Source organism: Heterodontus francisci, chromosome 8 (genome assembly GCF_036365525.1).
Source record: "Heterodontus francisci isolate sHetFra1 chromosome 8, sHetFra1.hap1, whole genome shotgun sequence".
In the NCBI taxonomy this organism is placed as follows: Eukaryota; Metazoa; Chordata; class Chondrichthyes; order Heterodontiformes; family Heterodontidae; genus Heterodontus; species Heterodontus francisci.
This window is the reverse complement of record NC_090378.1, coordinates 43550896-43569199: the sequence shown is the minus strand read 5'-3', so window position 1 is coordinate 43569199 and position 18304 is coordinate 43550896. Positions and strand designations below refer to the sequence as shown.

The 18304-nt window shown below is 43.0% G+C and overlaps 1 protein-coding gene across 4 annotated transcripts in view; it reads right to left on the bottom strand.

The window, feature by feature from the left end:
* tesk2 (testis associated actin remodelling kinase 2) overlaps positions 1–18304 on the bottom strand; it is a 143720-nt gene that overhangs the window by 58926 nt on the left and 66490 nt on the right. For all 4 annotated transcript variants that reach the window (XM_068037036.1, XM_068037037.1, XM_068037038.1 and 1 more), the window contains one exon: positions 4204–4252. In XM_068037036.1, coding sequence (XP_067893137.1) covers positions 4204–4252 — 49 coding nt within the window. The remainder of the gene's footprint in view (positions 1–4203; positions 4253–18304) is intronic.

The following is an 18304-nucleotide window of genomic DNA, read 5'->3' as shown; positions in this document are numbered from 1 at the left end:
TTCTTTAAACTTAAGAAAGCCTGTTTGTGCTCATTTCTTTGCCTTATAATTGGAAAACGGTGAACAAGGGTTCACCAAAGGGGAGCTAAAACACGGTGCGTTTAAAATTAAACCCTGTTACAATAAGACCAGGTGAAGGCTGCGAAAGACCCCCAGCCACCTTTCTCACCTGGTTGTAACATTAGTCATCACCATTTTCCAGTTTATGTCCAAAATGTCCCAAACTATGGTTATTCTAAGGCATGCTACACCTGTAACAAAAATGCATTTTGTCTGCATTAGATTACTGATTTGGATTCCTTAGAATTAGCAGCAGTATGCACAGTGTCAATGAGAGGAGTCTCCAGTGTTGTACATTTTCATTCTAGCGAACAAAGATCAATTAATAGGTGTCAGAATCTTGGTTTCTGGGAAACAAAAGGGTATTAGGTTTATTTATCAGTGACTTCATCATAAATGAAGCCCCAGACAGGATAAATGGCCTAGCAAGTAACTCCCCAGGGACAGATAGTATGCGTCAATGAGTTATCAAGGAACACTTGGGGACAGATTTATGAAGCAGACAATTACAAGGGAGTCAACGGACACAAGGGCAGTACCAATAAGTAAGAAACAACAACAAGCCCTGAGGGAATCAGTAGCACCAACCCCCACAACCCAACACAACTCCTCTACTGGGTACTCATTGTTCTGTACCCTTCAGCTAGTGTAACTGGAGGAGGCAAGACAGAAATTACAGAATAATTTAGACAAAATATTTAAACAGGCATAAGTAACAGCACTATACATAAGGAAATATAAATGAAATGCATATTTCATGAATTATTTTGAAATGGCTAAGGATGAAACTGAAAGAGATCCAGGTGTTTTAGTAGAAACCATGCTAAACATGTCCAACATATGCAAAGAAATAACAAAGTCAAGAAGATTTTGAACTACACAGCCAAAGAAGTTGAATATAAGACAAAGGAAGTAATGATCAAACTTTGTAGTGCTCTGGTCAGACCACACGTTAAAGACTGCCACATAGAAATACAAGTGCTGGAGGCAATGCAGCTAACAGCCACAAAACTGTTTCATTACTAAACTGCAGAAGTAGAACTAGGGAACATAGCTTCAAATTAGTGAAAGATCATTTTACCAGTGATGTCAAAAAATTGATCACTCAAAGTGACCAATATATGAAATAAACAGAATAGAGACAACAAAAACCCTGGAATAATTTAGCAATTGCATGCTACAGCAGTAGTGGGAGGTAGGTGTAAATTCATTCATCCAAACAAGGCCCAAGATGGCTGAATAACCATCCTCATCCATAACTATCTTGTGATCAGCAAAGTCTGTTACTGGTGCCTGCTGAAACAAGTGATGTTTACCTGTACCAACATTGTCTGAATACAGCGGTACTGGGCCGCACATGGTTTTCCAATTTTCAGACATCGTTCAACCTGCTAGACAAGCATCCTGTTCAACTGAACAAGAATGGTAGCCAAGTAAAAGTTACTCTGTTCGTGTGTTTTGTTCTGACATGTATTCACATGCAATTCCAGGGCATCTGGTACAGATAAAGAAATCAGGCCCCATCAGAAAAAGTAATCCTTTGACTGAAAGCTGCCCGAGAGAAACCATGGGCCAGATCTGTGTGCATGGAAGAACTGAAGTTTCTATGCATCCATGTAAATAGACATTAGTGTGGCCAAAGTTTAAAATTACAGGGCTAAATTGGGCTATCCGGGTTTAGCTAGTCAACCACAGGTTTGTCGCCAGGAAACAGAGCGGCTAGTTTTACTCCATGACAGTGGTTCACCATGTACGAATATTAGTTTCCAAGGTCTGTTGAGTGTTGAGATATTATTCAAGAGAAGGATATTTATTATTGATATATTGAGGATGATACTAAAGTTTGTAAATTGCTGTAATGTGCTTTGTGCAAGTTAATCAATAGGTTGGTTTACAGCTTGAATATTAGTTTGAGGGTGCATTTTTAATCCACCTACTGGAGAGAACAATCAGGCGCCACTCGGGATATTCCAGCAAACTGGTAGATAGTGGCAAGAAATCTATGTTTGATCACAGTCTTTCACTTATTTACCTAGCTACTGGGCAGGTAAAGACACTGACTGTAGGAGACACAAGTTAGGCTTACAGAAATGGTTGGCAGCTTTGAACCAAAGTAGAATTATGCATTTTCAACAAATGAAACAAAAAATAATTTGACAATGTAATCATAGGGCGGCACAGTGGCGCAGTGGTTAGCACCGCAGCCTCACAGCTCCAGGGACCCGGGTTCAATTCTGGGTACTGCCTGTGCGGAGTTTGCAAGTTCTCCGGGTGCTCCGGTTTCCTCCCACATGCCAAAGACTTGCAGGTTAATAGGTAAATTGGCCATTATAAATTTCCCCTAGTATAGGTAGGTGGTAGGGAAATATAGGGACAGGTGCGAAGGTGATAGGAATATGGGATTAATGTAGGATTAGTATAAATGGGTGGTTGATGGTCGGCACAGACTCGGGGGGCCGAAGGGCCTGTTTCAGTGCTGTATCTCTAAATAAAATAAATAAACAACAGCATTTTTGCACGCATCTATACAAGTAGCTTTAGAGATGGCAATATTTAAAATTGAATAGTTTCCCCTCTCATTTCAAGTCATAGAACACTGTCAGGTAAACTACCTCTCTGTTGGCATTTCTGATGATATTCACCATACTCCTTCCGCTCACATACCCAACTTTCCCTTAAAATAAAGTGCCATCTGTCACAATCACTCCCTTTCACAAAGCCATACTCCAATGCTTTATCACAAGAATTTTCTCCTAACCTCTCTATGTGCCCTTAATTATATTCATGATCCCTCATCACAAACTCTCCAACCAGAGGAAACTGTCTTTCCCTATTCATTATCAAAAGTTTGTCATTTTAAAAACCTCCATTAGATTGCCTCTGTTCCAGTGGAAATAGTTCCAGTATCTCAGTTTCTCTTCCTGCGCAACAGCCTTGTGAATCTACAGTGAATGCTCTCTATAGCTTTATTGTCTTTTCTAGAAGAGAATTTATTCATCCTGCTCTCCTCCTAGTCTCAAACCTAGATTTTCCCAGCCTTCTGCCATATTTGATCCTCCTCCACTGCTCTATTTATTCCTTTTTCGCAAGGACATTGGTGCTCTGATTCTGGTAAAGACCAACCTTCAGTTACAAAAATTGCTACAATGTGTCATGAATGTGAAGCTCTCCTCCTGCACCAGCCCTTTCTCTCCATGCATGTGGCAAAGAAAAACAATCCTGAGATTATCATCTGAGGTCCCTTTCGCAAACTAGTGTCCAACTCCTTAAACTGCCTGAAACAACTTTTAACCACTCTCCCTCCATTTCCAGTAGATTTTCCACCTGTATTATGATAACCTTTATCCTGGCACCAGAGAAGCAATATGTCACCTGGGGCTCCTAAAAAAAACTGCAAAAAAGGCTAATTATATCCATAACTGTAGCATCGCTTTCACCCTCATCGTCTACCTCGTACTTGACCTACTAGTCAGCTCTAGTATTCTTAGATCCTATACACACAACTTGCAAAAAAAAATTTTAAACACTGCCCAAACATCAACAAATGAGGTTCTGCAACTGAATACCCATTTATTGCTGCATGTTATTAACTGAAAAGTAATACTTCCACAACCAATCTTGAGAAACAGCAAAGAGTAACACGATTCAAAAAGAAGTTCTGTTGCATTTTTAAACCTAATTGCTGCTGTTTGACACCTACACAAAATTATGAATTAAACACTAGATTTAACTTTATTATTCATTCTCAGGACATGGGCACCACCGGCAAGACCAGCATTTATTACCCATACCTAGCTGCCCTTAGTGTCAATCACATTGGTGTGGGCCTGGAATCACATATAGGCTAGACTAGGTGAAGGCAGCAGATTTCCTTACCTAAAGGACTTGGTGAAACAGTGACATTCTTATGACACTCCAACATTTCCGTGGTCACTTTTACTGATATCAGCTTTCCATTTCATTTTCTTCTAAATTTAATTTTAAATTAAACTAAAATTCTCAAACTGCACTGGTGGGATATGAATTCTCTTTCTCTGGATTATTAGTTAGGTAATCTTGCCATTACATTAGTAATATTATGGGATACAATAGCGTAACAGCATTACTATGTAACTACTACTGACTACAAACTTAGCAACTTACCTCAGTTAATGCATGCAGTTGGCCTTCATGAACACAAACACCCATAAATCTGCAAAATAAAAATGAATCATAAACATCTTGCCAAATTTGAACTACATCACACAAAGGGGCCACTAAAAATTAAGCAACTTGCTATGGTTACATTGTGTGAATTTTTAAATTCTATTAAAAAAGTAGTCATAATATTTAAGGCAAGAGAAAATAATACCTTGCAACTATAAAGCACCTTAAACATAGTAAAACTTCCTATGGTGCTGGAGAGAGGAATAACAAAAACATATCACTGGGAGGAAGCACAATCTCTGGGTGTTGTTGAATTTGTTAGATTTGTACCATATTTCCAGAATTAAAGTTTGTCCATCATGTTCTATCGTCAAAATTTAGTCAAAATGAAAAGAAAAATCAACCTCATACATTTTGCAAGCATGTTATAACAGTTGTTCCAAAATAACATATCCTTTAACTCACTGCTACATAAAAGACTAGTTTTGTAACAAATAGTCTGAATTCTAAATTCGTGGGTAATCAGTAGTTTGAGTTCAAGTGATTCAAAGAGACCCCACAGGATCCCATTAAAAAAAAATGGACTGGAGTGAAAATAAACTCAGTCATAGGAATTGCTGCTAATTTATATTCTGGATTGTCTTGATTACCCTGGTCCTTGAGGTGGTTATTTTAAATAAGTGCAGATTATTGGAAAAATTACTAGTTCTGACACACTAAAAATGTGATCAGTTTGTTTACACCCAAGTGATAGCTCTGAATTTAAACCTAAGCACACAAAGGTGAGGTGCAGGTCAACATTGCCCTAGTGTTCCACTGGGAGCAGAAAGAATTTATGAAGCCTTGATATCAACATTTAGTCAGAATATTTTGAATTAACATGGAATATTGAGGTAAGAAAGCCTAGTCACCAATAATTACAGTCCCTTTAGAAATGCGTAAAGCAAGACTGCAAATAAGGACACGCACAACAGTACAAAGCGGGATCTAGCCTAGGTAAAAATTAAACAGGTACAAATTAAACAGAACTGAAGTCTAACACAACAGGAGAGACTCAGAACCACATAAAAACAATCTAAATTTATCAGGAAAATTTTGTCTTATGTACCATTAAATCATAAAAAAGACATCCCAGATGGAAATGATGCACAATATTCTCAAGCCTCCTGACATCACAAAAACCAAGAAATTTGACAGACTCTTCCACAGGCGCTGCAGGTAAAGTTGGTTGTCAGGGCCATTACACAGTTGGCTCTCTCCTTACACTTCTGTCTCTTTTCCTGCCAACTGTTGAGTCTCTTCGACTCCCCTCTCTTCTGTCCCGCCTTTATAGCTGTCCGCCAGCTCTGGCAATCGTTGGCAACTGGCTCCCACGACTTGTGCTCAATGTCACAAGACTTCATGTCGCGTCAGCAATGTCTTTAAAGCGGAGACATGGACAGCTAGTGGGTCTGATCCCAGTGACGAGCTCACTGTACAATACGTCCTTGGGGACCCTGCCATCTTCAATGCGGCTCACATGGCCAAGCCATCTCAAGCGCCGCTGGCTCAGTAAGGCGCACATGTTGGCCGCCTCGAGGCGTCTGCGTTGGAGATACGGTCCTGCCACCTGATGCCAAGGATTCTCCGGAGGCAGCGAGGATGGAATGAGTCGAGACGTCACTCTTGGCTGACATATGTTGTCCAGGCCTCGCTGCCGTAGAGTAAGGTATTGAGGACACAGGCTTGAAACACTAGGACTTTTGTGTGCTGTGTCAGTGCGCCATTTCCCCACACTCTCTTGGCCAGTCTGGATATAGCAGCAGACGCCTTTCCCATACACTTGTTGATGTCTGGATCGAGAGACAGGCTGCTGGTGATGGCTGAGCCTAGGTAGGTGAACTCTTGAACCACTTCCAGAGTGTGGTCACTGATATTGATGGATGGAGCATTTTGATGTCCTGTCCCATGATGTTAGTTTTCTTGAAACTGATGGTTAGGCCAAATTCATTGCAGACAACCGCAAGCCTGTTGATGAGTCTCTGCAGACACTCTGTGTGGGATGTTAATACAGCATCGTCAGCAAAGCGGAGTTCCCTGATGAGGACTTTGGTCTTCATTCGAAGACGGGCAAGGTTGAACAACCTGCCATCTGATCTTGTGTGGAGGAAAATTCCTTCTTAAGTCTTGAACGCATGTGAGAGCAACAGAGAAGATCCCAAACAGTGTGGGTGCAAGAACACAGCCCTGTTTCACGCCACTCAGGATGGGAAAGGAGTCTGATGAGGCACCATTATGCTGAATTGTGCCTTTCATATCATGGAACGAGGTGATGATGCTTAGTAGCTTTGGTGGACATCCGATCTTTGCTAGTAGTCTGAAGAGACCACTTCTGCTGACGAGGTCAAAGGCTTTGGTGTGATCTATGAAGGCAACGTAGAGGTGCATCCGTTGTTCACAGCATTTCTCCTGTAGCTGGCGAGGGGAGAACAGCATATCAATAGTGGATCTCCCTGCTCGAAAGCCGCACTGTGCCTCAGGATAGACACGCTCAGCCAGCTTCAGGAGTCTGTTTAAAATGACTCGAGCTAAGGCTTTCCCCACTGTGCTGAGCAGGGAGATACCACAGTAGCTGTTGCAGTCACCGTGGTCTTCAAAGTGAGATTGAAACCAATCTGCATTCTGCTTCTCACGTTTGCCAAAGGTGGTCATTGCTGAGTCCATAGATGGCATCTCTGATGTGGGCCCACTTGGTCTCTGCATCCTCTGCAGGAGTGTTTTGCAGGGCTTTTTCAAGCGAATTGAGTAACTTTTGTGACAGCTGTGGATAAGAAATTCTGGTAGTATTGATGCGCGGGCGGCCATTCTGCTTGGAATGATGTAACTTCTTTGATTTGAGTCTAACTTTGCTGCACACCAGGGAGTGGTCGGTGTTGCAGCAGTGGAAGCTGCGTGTGATTTGAACACTGTTTATGGAGGCTTGCCTTGTGACATTGAGGTCCAGCTGGTGCCAATGACGTGATCTTGGGTGTCTCCATGAAACCTGGTGACAGGGTTTAGTTTGACAGAACGAGTTGGTGATGCAGAGGTTGTGGTAGGCACACAACTCCAGCAGTCACTGTCCATTTCATTCATCCTTCCAATGCCATAGCGCCCGAAGCAGGAGGGCCATGAGTCATGGTCGGCCCCAACCCTGTCATTAAAGTCCCCCCAGCAGGAACAAATATTCGGTATTAGGAATGTTACTAATGATATTATAGAGTTCCTCATAGAACTGGTCTTTAACTTCAGGTGGGGAGCAGAGTGTTGGAGCACAGATGCTGAGTAGGTATACTGGACCAGAGGCAGTGAGCAGTCGGATGGACAGTATGCGTTCCGAGCCAATTGTAGGTGGCGCTATCATGCTGAGCCACTCCATGCTGGCTTGGTCTTGGACATTGTCAATAATACATGAGCAAGATCAGACGATCTATTATACACAATCATGAGTTGTCACTCTCAAGTACAAAATATAACCCATTACAGTTCGAAGTTCAGACTCCCCAGTTTTTTTTAATAAAAAGTTTTGATCAGTTGAACTTAAATACATCAAATTTGGATCAATGAGAGAGATATCAGGTAAAAGCATTGGAAGTACTCTTCTCAAACAAAGCAATATCAAATGCCTGAAGAGTGAATACAGCCATACAAAAGCAGAAACTATCAGTCCAATATAGTTTGTACAATTAATGCAGCAATCAAAATAATGTCCCAACAGAAATTTTAGTAAGTATGCATTACGATTACATAATAGCTGGAATACAGGAAATCAAAATGCACTGCAAGATTCTCAGTTTAGAATACAAGGAAAACTGGCCTTAAGCCCAATCCAGGACAACTGTAAATAGGCCTTGCTAAAGTCACATGACATTGCACTCACTATAATATACTACATTTTAAAGGCCGGCTACCCAACCCGAATGACATATGTCTTGTTCGGGTCGGGTCGCACTTCCGGGTCCGGCATTCGGACACGGGTCAGGCCAGGTCGGACACGCTCGATCACAGGTAAGTGGCTCCAATGTTAATTTAACTTTTGGACTAGAAAGTTGATTTCGTTAGTTATTTTAAGCTTGTGCAGATCACCAACAAGGTGAAAAATAGCAGGTAAGTTAACTGATGGTTGGGTCGGGCGTGGGAAAAAATGGAAGGACTTGGGCCAGGTTGGGTTTTTTTTTTTGCAGACCCGAGCAGGCCTTTATTACGTTTGCCGTAGGCTATTGAGTCAGTGCTCTTTTTGTTCCCAGGTCTCATTTCTTACTTGCTGCAAGAAATTCAGTGCCTACAAAAGTAGGACTCAACATATACAGTGAAAGCTGTATAAACTGACACTCCCAAAAAATTGACACTTGCAAAAACAAAAGGCTGAATTCGTGACACGATGAAGTCGGTGGCCTTCCAACACAGAAGCACCGCCACAGAGTCCCCGCGATATTAGATGGCAAAATACTAATACTCCAGCTAACCACAAAGCAAGTAATGCTGAGCCCAGAAGACAGAGTACAATTATTGTCAATAATACATGAGCAAGATCAGACAATCTATTATACACAACCATGAGTTGTCACTCTCAAGTATAAAATATAACTCATCACAAATCGAAATTACAGTTATTTTAAGCTTGTGCAGATCAGCAACAAAGTGAAAAACAGAAGGTAAGTTAACTGATGGTCGGGTCGGGTGCGGGAGAAAATGGAAGGACTCAGGCCAGGTTTAAAGGTGCCAGTTCTATAAAAATTTAAATAAAAATTTGTCCACACCTGCATTCCCCTCTCCCATCCCCCACCCCATGCATAAATCGTTAGTTTTTTGGCCTATCACCCCCCCAAAACAAATTAGTTACCAGTAATGGCCTTATCCCCCGAACTTTATTATCTTTGACCCTAAACCCTGTCCCACCGTCCCCACAGCCAATGAAAAAGGATTTTCCCGCTTCCCTCCAACCCTGATAATTTGACTTCTCCCCACCAGTGTCTCGCCTCAAAACTCCCTACGGAGTTCCGAAGGCACGAGCTGCGGCCAGCCGCCGTAAAATCGGCATGGGACAGCCACCGGGAGCAGCTAAGTTAATCAGCATTTTTATTACCCTCATGTAAATATTTTAATGAAGGCCCCACCTCCAAGCGGTGGGTTGGTCGGGGGGGGCACACCGAGGCCTCACCTCTGCCGCTAATATCCAGCAGGGCCTTCAGGGTGTTGTGGGTCATGGCAGGCCACTCCCGCAAGCATTTTACTGGCCTCCACACCACGATCCACAATGCCGAGGGGCTGGTAAAATCCAGCCCACCTACTAAGACTCAAATACTATTAAACATGCAAATTAGGGACACCAACAGACTTGTATTAGATGTCCTTCATTTGCAGGTGTTCTTACTTCAATATGGACAGTGAACGTGCAGTAAACCAGATGAGCCAAGTATCCCAGGATCGGCTGTATTTCTTAGAATTCCTTCCTTTTTTGATCTGGGATTGTGCCCAATTCTGGAACTCTGCTAGGAGGATGTGGTTTCAGTTCATTTTGTGTTTGTTGGACTTCCCAGTTCATTGCAATCTAACAGTCCTTTTCAATTCGGGGAAGGATGCCTTGACACCGGAATCCCGACACTGGCAGTCTGCACCAGACAAGATAGCAGCTATAGGACCGAGATGCCTGGGAGATCCCAGCCAAATGGGGCTCTGCATACCCCTGTTTGAGACTCCCTCCTGCCATGTGCTGCAGCTGTTAATTCTTGAAGTGCTGGAAGTGTGAAGGGGGTTGTTAGCAGCTTGTTTGTACCTGACATACTGGTGGAGTGAGATGTCTAGGGTTGTCAACTTTAGTATGAGAGGCACGGTTGGAGGCACCCCTATAGGTTTTATCAGGTTACTGTCTGCCAAAGAGTTCCCGGCCCCCACTGCTCCCCGAGTTCTGACTCCTGATCTTCTCCCCGCAGTCCTGTAAAATGCCTTCGGACAAATTCCTATGTTTACAACAACAACTTACATTTATATAGAACCTTTAACATAATAAAACATCCCAAGGTGCTCTACAGCAGCATTATAAAATAAAGTAGGACACCAAGTCACAAAGGGAGATATTAGGGCAGATGACCAAAAGCTTGGTCAAAGAGGTAGGTTTTAAGGAATGTCTTACAGGAGGAAAGCAAGGTAGAGGGGCGGAGAGGTGGAGGGAGGGTTTTCCAGAGCTGAGGGCTAAGGCAACTGAAGGCACAGCCACCAATGGTGAAGCGATTAAACTGAGGGATGCATAAGAGGCCAGAATTCTCCAATATAGGTCAGCGAGCACAGGGGTGATAGGGGAATGGAACTTGGTGCGAATTAAGGCACGGGCAGCAGAATTTTGGATGACCTCCAGTTTAGAAAGAGTAGAATGTGACAGCGCATTGGAATAGTCAAGTTTAGAGGTAATGAAGGCATAAATAAAGGTTTCAACAGCAGATGAGTTGAGACAAGGGCGAAGTCGGGTTACAGAGGTGGAAATAGGCAGTCTTAGTAATGAGACAAACATGACGTCGGAAGCTCATCTTGCCGTCAAATCTGATACCAAGGTTGCGAACAGACTGTTTCAATCTCAAACTGTTGCCAGGGAGAGAGTTGGAGCCAGAAGCTAGGGAACGGTGTTTGGAGTACCATATAATTACAGAAATACAAGTTGTTGTTGGGACACAGCCTATTGCAAAGCTGCTGTATCTGGAACTTTCCCCGAGCCCGAGTCACTGGCACTTCCCTTGTGTCTTGCCATAAATCCAGTTTTGAAGTAGTGCAAATGTTACTGATGAGAAATTAATTCTGAATGCAGTAAAGATGTGCTCCTAAAAACCGGAAATACAAATTATAAAACATCTATACACCAAATATGCCTAGTGTACATATTCCAGTGATGTCAAACAGCAAGGCATAATTAATCGCATAATTAATCGCTATGGCAAGATGGTTTTAGCTTCTACCATTCACATTGCAAACTGATGAAAAGAAAAGAGAGGGAGCACTGCTGGACCCAGTAAAGAGAAATGAACCAGAACAGATGAGAGATTCTTTACCTGAATGCGCAAAGCATCTGTAATAAGACAGATGAACTAGTGGCACAAATAGAGGTACATGAATTAGATCTAATCACCATTAACATGGTTACATGCTGATCAAGTTTGGGAAATAAATATTCCAGGGTACACAATATTTCAGAAAGACAAAGGAGGAGGGGTAGCACTGATGGTAAAGGATGATGTAAGGGCATTAGATGAGAAAGGATCGGGCCTCAGAAGATCATGAAGTAGAATCAGTACAGGTGGAAATAAGGAATAGCAAGGATCAGAAAACACTGGTGGGAGTAGTTTATAAGCCCCCTAACAGTAGTTATACTGTTGGACAGAGCATTAAACAAGGAATTATTGGAGTTTATAACAAAGGCAATGTAATAATTGTGGGGGAATTTAATCTCCATATAGACTGGGATAATGAAATTGGCAGGAATAGTCTAGAACAGGGCTGTCCAACCTTTTCGGGTGGAGGGCCGCATTACGATTTCTGCTCGGCCCAGGGGGCCAGTGAGCAAATTTCGAAAGATAAAGGCACTAAAAATGTATCTTTGATAAAAACAACAAATATGCATTTTTATGAAGAAGCTTTAAATGAGACGACTAATTTATTGACTTACTTTCTTGTCACTATATTGAAAACGGATTTAGTGACAGAACTGGCATTGTTTTTGCTTGCATAAGAAGTCAATCTCTGCCCGCACCCGCACACTTGATGTAGCGAAGCAGAGTATTCTGGACAGATTTCCAGCTTTCAGAAGAGACTTTGATCTCCCTCCCCCCTCTCCCTGCACTCTGTGTGTGCGTGTCTCGTCCCCTCATCCCCGCCCCACTCACTCCCCTCTAGGACAATGCCATAAGAGTTTTTTTTAAAGCTAGGTCTGTATGACTTTAAGACTGGAAAAAAAAGACTCAACAGTGACTGAATGTTGACATTTGGTGTCTAAAGCGCAGGCTGTAAACTTGTATCCAAGCAACCAGAAACTTTAAGACGATCATATGACGTCTGTTAAAGAAAATTGTTAGTTTTCAGTTCTGCAGTGAAACAGAACAGAGAGCTGTGAGCTGGCTGGGAGTTGTGATTTGATGATAGACCAGAGAAAAAGAGCTATTCTCTCTGAATATATGCTTTGCATTTAAAGAGAAAAAGTGCCACATTTAAGGTGAGGTTTTGACTTGCCTGAAGAGAGGGGAAAAGACTCAGGAAAAAAAAAGGAATTGCTACATTCTATGGAGAAACAGTCCTTTGCTGAGAGGAAGCCTGCAATATTGAAGGTAGCAAAACTTCCTATTGTCTCCAGTCTCTACAAAATCTCTACCTCAAGAGAGAGTCCTGTGGCCTTTTTTATTTTTGGAAGTTCCTGAAATCTCAAAAGAACGCTTCTACTGTTAGACGGCTACTTTAAAAATTTAAATAGACCTGTTGCTGAAAAATCTGTGTGACACTTGCTGCAGACGAACTACCTTGAATGCCTACCCACCATAGACCGTTTCTTAATTTCACCTGGAGACACATCCAGTGGCACCTGACTATTCGACTCTGTGACACCTCACCGATCCAGGAAAGCAACCCACCAGGTGTTACAACCCAGTTATTTTATCCCCAAGAAACTGTCAGATCACCATTTTCCCCCCTGGTTAACAGTTGGTAACTGAATGTATGTGTGTGCATGAGAGTTAGGAGGATTAAGGAGTTATAAAATCTTTTCACACACATAGATTCACCTCATTATCGTTTAAAAACTTGGTTTATTAATAAATAGTTAATTTGTTGCTGTTTAAAGAGACCTGGTTTGGCGTAAAGTGGTTTATTTGGCTATTTCTTTCCAGTAGGTGGGAAACTTTACTAATGTACTGTGACCTGCAGAGTGGTGGGACTGAATTAACAGTGGATTACTCATGCCTCGGTCATAACACATTAATTGGAGGCTGTTGTTGGGATTTAAATCCTACGCTAATTAAGTGAATCATAAAGGGGAGTAATCATTTGAATGGCAGAAGTGGTGGCAAAAGATAGTAAGTCAGAGAGTGATTCAGTGGTATCGGCGAGAATTCAGTTAGAAACAAAAAAACTTGAGCAGGAACAAGATATGAAAAAACTTGAGGCTGAAAAAGAATTAAGAAAACTTAAATTGGTAAAAGAGGAAAGGGAGAAAGAGACAGCATTTCATTAAGTGAAAGAGAAGCAATGGAATTCAAATTAAGAGAGATGGAACTAAGAAAAGGAGTAATCATGACTCCAGGGAAAATTCTGGTCAGGAAAAATCTTAATCCAGCCTAGGACCCAGCGAAAAGCTGTTTAAATTTATACAAGCTCTCCCAAAGCTTGAGGAAAGGGGCGTAAAGGCATTTTTCATATCTTTTGAAAAAATAGCCAAACAAATCAAATGGCCGAAGGAAAGCTGGACACTGCTTATGCAAAGCAGGTTGATGGGCAAAGCTCATGAAGTTTATGCCATGCTTCCTGAAGAGGCTTCTGCAGATTGATAGCAAAAAAGGCTAATCTCACTGCATAGGAGTTGGTCCCTGAAGCTTACCATCAGAAGTTTCGGAACGTACGGAAATGGGCTAGGCAGACTTATGTAGAATTTGAGAGAGTAAAGCAAATTAATTTTGATCATTGGACACCGGCATTAAAGATAGAAACCACGTATGAGAACCTTAAGGAACTGATTCTCTTGGAAAAATTTAAAAATTCAATCCCTTCAATAGAGAGAACTCATGTAGATAACCTGCAAGTTTTAAAAGCCAGGCAAGCAGCGGAAATTGCTGATGATTTCAAGCTTGTGAATAAGTCAAAACCTTTTGTCGGTCACCCCCACGAACCGGAGAAGGATAGAAAGTGGGAGAGTGAAAGGAAGGCAAGTAGCTGGGGACAAGAAGGAATAGCTGGGAATGCCCCAGAATCACCACATCAGGCCAGAAAGGAAGGTGCTGAGGGTAGAAGCGAGGTCCACAAGCCGAAGTGTTATCATTGCCACAAGGTAGGGCATCTTCATTCAGAATTCTGGAAGTTGCGACGTAAACCCATGGGATTGTTGGGGTACGCAAAGCTAATGCAGAGAAAGAGGTTCTGACAGAGTATGGCAGACCAGGCTGTAGCTTTAAAACCAGATACAAAAACTAAAGTGAGCGTAGATGTTAAGAATAAGATACCTGAAAGTTATAATGAATTCTTGTCAAAGGGAAAAGTATCTCCATTTCCCTCAAGTGAGGCAGGAAAACCTATAGTTATACTGCGGGATACAGGAGCAACCCAAACTCTTTTACCAGGGAAAGGTATAACATTTCCACCAGCGAGCGCACCGAATGCTAAAGTTTTAGTTAATGGAATTGGCGGGGAGTATAGACCCGTACCTTTATATAGTGCGCACCTAGAGTGTGACCTAATATCTGGGATGGTAACTGTAGGGAGTTTTCCAGTTTGCCAGTAGAGGAAATTGACCTACTCCTAGGGAATGATTTGGCCTGATCAAAAGTATCAGTTTCTCCCGTAGTCACAGAGAAACCAAATGAGGTTAAAAAAATGGAACATTTACAGGAACAAGTTCCAGGAATATTACCTGCGTGTGTAGTAACCCGAACAATGGCTAAACAGGTTCCATTGTCGGAGATAAAACTGACACCACAGACAGATAACAGAGTATCTGAAACGTTATTTGGGGATTTGGATCGTCCAGATGAGATGTTTGACAAATCTTCTATAATTGCAGCACAACAAGCTGATCCAGAGCTGCATAGAATAGCACAGTCAGCTCTGACAGAGCTGAGGCTAAAGGAGTTCAAGACGGGGTTCTGAGGAGGAAATGGAGACCACCTCATAGACTTGCATGCGAAGGTTGGACAGTTGTTTGACAGATAGTGGCACCACCTAAGTATCGCCAGGAATTATTAAAGTTAGCACATGACATTCCTTTTGCAGGTCATTGGGGGATTTGAAAGACCAAATCACAAATAAGTCAACATTACTACTGGCCAGGCCTTACAAAGGACATGAAGCAATTTTGGAGGGCACTATGCCATACATGCCAAATGGTAGGAAAACCGATGCCTACCATAAAACCGGTGAGACCAAGGTGGACCGGAGAGCGGGAGTTCCAGAGGCTAAAAGAGGCTGCGAGAGGCCAGGGAAAAAGCGAGACCAAGGCGGACCTGCAAGGAGACAAGCACTGACGAGCGGGAGCTCCAGCAGATTAAAAAAGGCTGCGAGAGGCCAGGGAAAGAGCGAGACCAAGGCGGATGGCAAGTGGGAGTTTCAGCGGCTCACATACTCTCACAGGGACAGCGAGAGAGTTCCAAGACTGACATCACAGTTCAGAAAGTATGCGTTGCAAGGGGAGGCAGCTGATTAAGTACGAACAGGTACCCTTTTTTACTACTTTCAATAGCTGAAGTAAAAGTAAAGGTAGGGATTTTAGATTGTAGTAGGTAGGGTTTGAAGTAGAATAAGGTCCCTATCATAATTAGTACTCCAAATTAAAGAGAGCAACTAAGGAGCTTAATCTAAGGCTATGTCATGGCAGGAGAGCTCAGCCCCATGGCATGCTCCTCCTGCGCTATGAGAGAAATCAGGGACACTTCCAGTGTCCCTGGTGACCAAGTGTGCAGGAGGTGTGTCCAGCTGCAGCTACTAGCTGACCACATTGCACAGCTGGAGCTGTGGATGAACTTACTGTGGAGCATCCGTGATGCTGAGGAAGTCATGGATAGCACGTTTAGCGAGGTGGTCACACTGCAGGTAATGGCTGCAGAGGCAGAAAATGCAGAGATAAACACCAGGAGTAGTAGTAGGCAGGTAGTGCAGGGGTTCCCTGTGGCCATCCTTCTCTCAAACAGATATATCGCTTTGGATATTGATGGGGGTGGGGGGGATGGCCTCCCAGGGGAAAGCAGCAACAGCCAAGTTCATGGCAGCACAGATAGCTCTGCTGCACAGGAGGGGGTGAAGATGAGTGGGAGAGCCATACTGATAGGAGATTCAATTGTAAGGGGAACAGACAGGCGCTTCTATGGCCGCAAACGAGACTGCAGAATGGTATGTTGCCTCCCTGGTGCTAGGGTCAAGGATGTCTCGGAGCAGCTGCAGAACATTCTGAAGGGAGGGTGAAGAGTCAGAAGTCGTGGTACACATTGGTACCAATGACATAGGTAAAAAGAGGGATGAGGTCCTGCGCAAGAATTTAGGGAGCTAGGTAGCAGATTAAAAAGATTAAAAAGCAGGACCTCAAAGTTTGTAATCTCTGGATTATCCCAGTGCAACATGCTAATGAGTATAGGAATAGGAAGATAGAGCAGATGAATACGTGGCTGAGGAGGTGGTGCAGGAGGGAAGGCTTTAGTTTCCTGGATCACTGGGTTTGTTTCTGGCAAGGTGGGACCTGTACAAGTTGGACAGGTTGCACCTGAACCGGAACGGGACCAAAATCCTTGCTGGGAGGTTGCTAGTGCTGTTGGGGGGGGGGGGGGTGGGGGGAGTTTAAAACTAATTTGCCAGGGGGATGGGATACAGAGTGGAGTTACAGTAGGGGGTGATGCACAGTCAAATATAGAAGAGAAACTGAGTCAGTCTGGAAAGCAGAGCAAATATAGACCTGATAAGGCACAAGTGAAAAATGCAAGGCTGGACTGCATCTATTTTAATGCAAGGAGTTTTACCAGTAAGGCAGATGAATTGAGGGCGTTAATTAACACATGGCATTATAATATTATTGCTATCACAGAGACATGGTTGAGGGAGGGGCAGGACCGGCAGCTCACTAGTCCAGGGTATAGAATCATCAGGCGTGATGGGGGAGGGGGTATAAGAGAAGGTGGCATTGCACTGTTGATCAAGGAGTTAATTACTGCAGTAAGGAGGGATGATATCTTAGAAGGGTTCTCAAATGAGGCCATATGGGTAGAACTTAAAAACAAAAAGGGGGCAATCACTTGGCTGGGAGTGTACTACAGACCTCCAAACAGTCAGGGAGAGATAGAGGAGCAGATATGTAGGCAAATCTCAGAGAGGTGTAAAAATAATAGGGTAATAATAGTAGGGGATTTCAACTTCCCCAATATCAACTGGGATAGTCAGTGCAAAAGGCTTAAAGGGGGCAGAATTCTTAAAGTGCATACAGGAGAGCTTTTTGAGCCCGTACGTACAAAGTCCTATAAGAGAAGGGGCAGTACTAGACCTAATCCTAGGGAATGAAGCCAGATAAGTGGTAGAAGTGTCAGTGGGGGAGCATTTCGGGGATAATGACCATAACTCGAAGATTTCGGGTAGTTATGGAAAAAGACAAAGCTGGACCAGAAATAAAGGTACTGAATTAGGGGAAGGCTGATTTTAAGATGATAAAACAGGATCAGGTCAAAGTGGACTGGGAGCAGCTGCTTGTAGGAAAGTCTACATCAGACCAGTAGGAGTCATTCAAAGAGGAAATAGTGAGAGTCCAGAGCCAACATGTACCCATTAAGGTGCAGGGTAGGACCAACAAATCCAGGGAACCCTGGATGTGAAAGGATATAGAGGATTGGATCAGGAAAAAAAAAAGGAGGCTTATGGCAGATTCAGAGTGCTGAAAACAGCAGAGGCACCAGAGGAGTACAGAAAGTGTGTGTGGGGGGGGTACTTAAAAAAATGAGGGCGAAGAGGGGACACGAAAAAACAATGGCAGGCAAGATATAGGAAAATCCTAAGGCATTTTACAAGTGTATTAAGGGAAAGAGGATAACCAGGGAAAGAGTAGGGCCCAAAGTGGTAATGTGTGTATGGAGCTGGAGGATACAGGTGAGGTCTTAAATCATTACTTTTCATCTGTGTTCACTATGGAGAAGGACGATGTAGGCGTAGAGATCAGGGAGGGGGATTGTGATATACTTGAACATATTAGCATTGAAAGGGAGGAAGTATGAGCTGTTTTAGCAGGCTTAAAAGTGGATAAATTCCCAGGACCAGATGAGATGTATTGCAGGCTGTTATGAGAGACAAGGAAGGAGATAGCAGGGGCTCTGACACCAATTTTCAAATCCTCTCTGGCCACAGGACAGGTACCAGAGGATTGGAG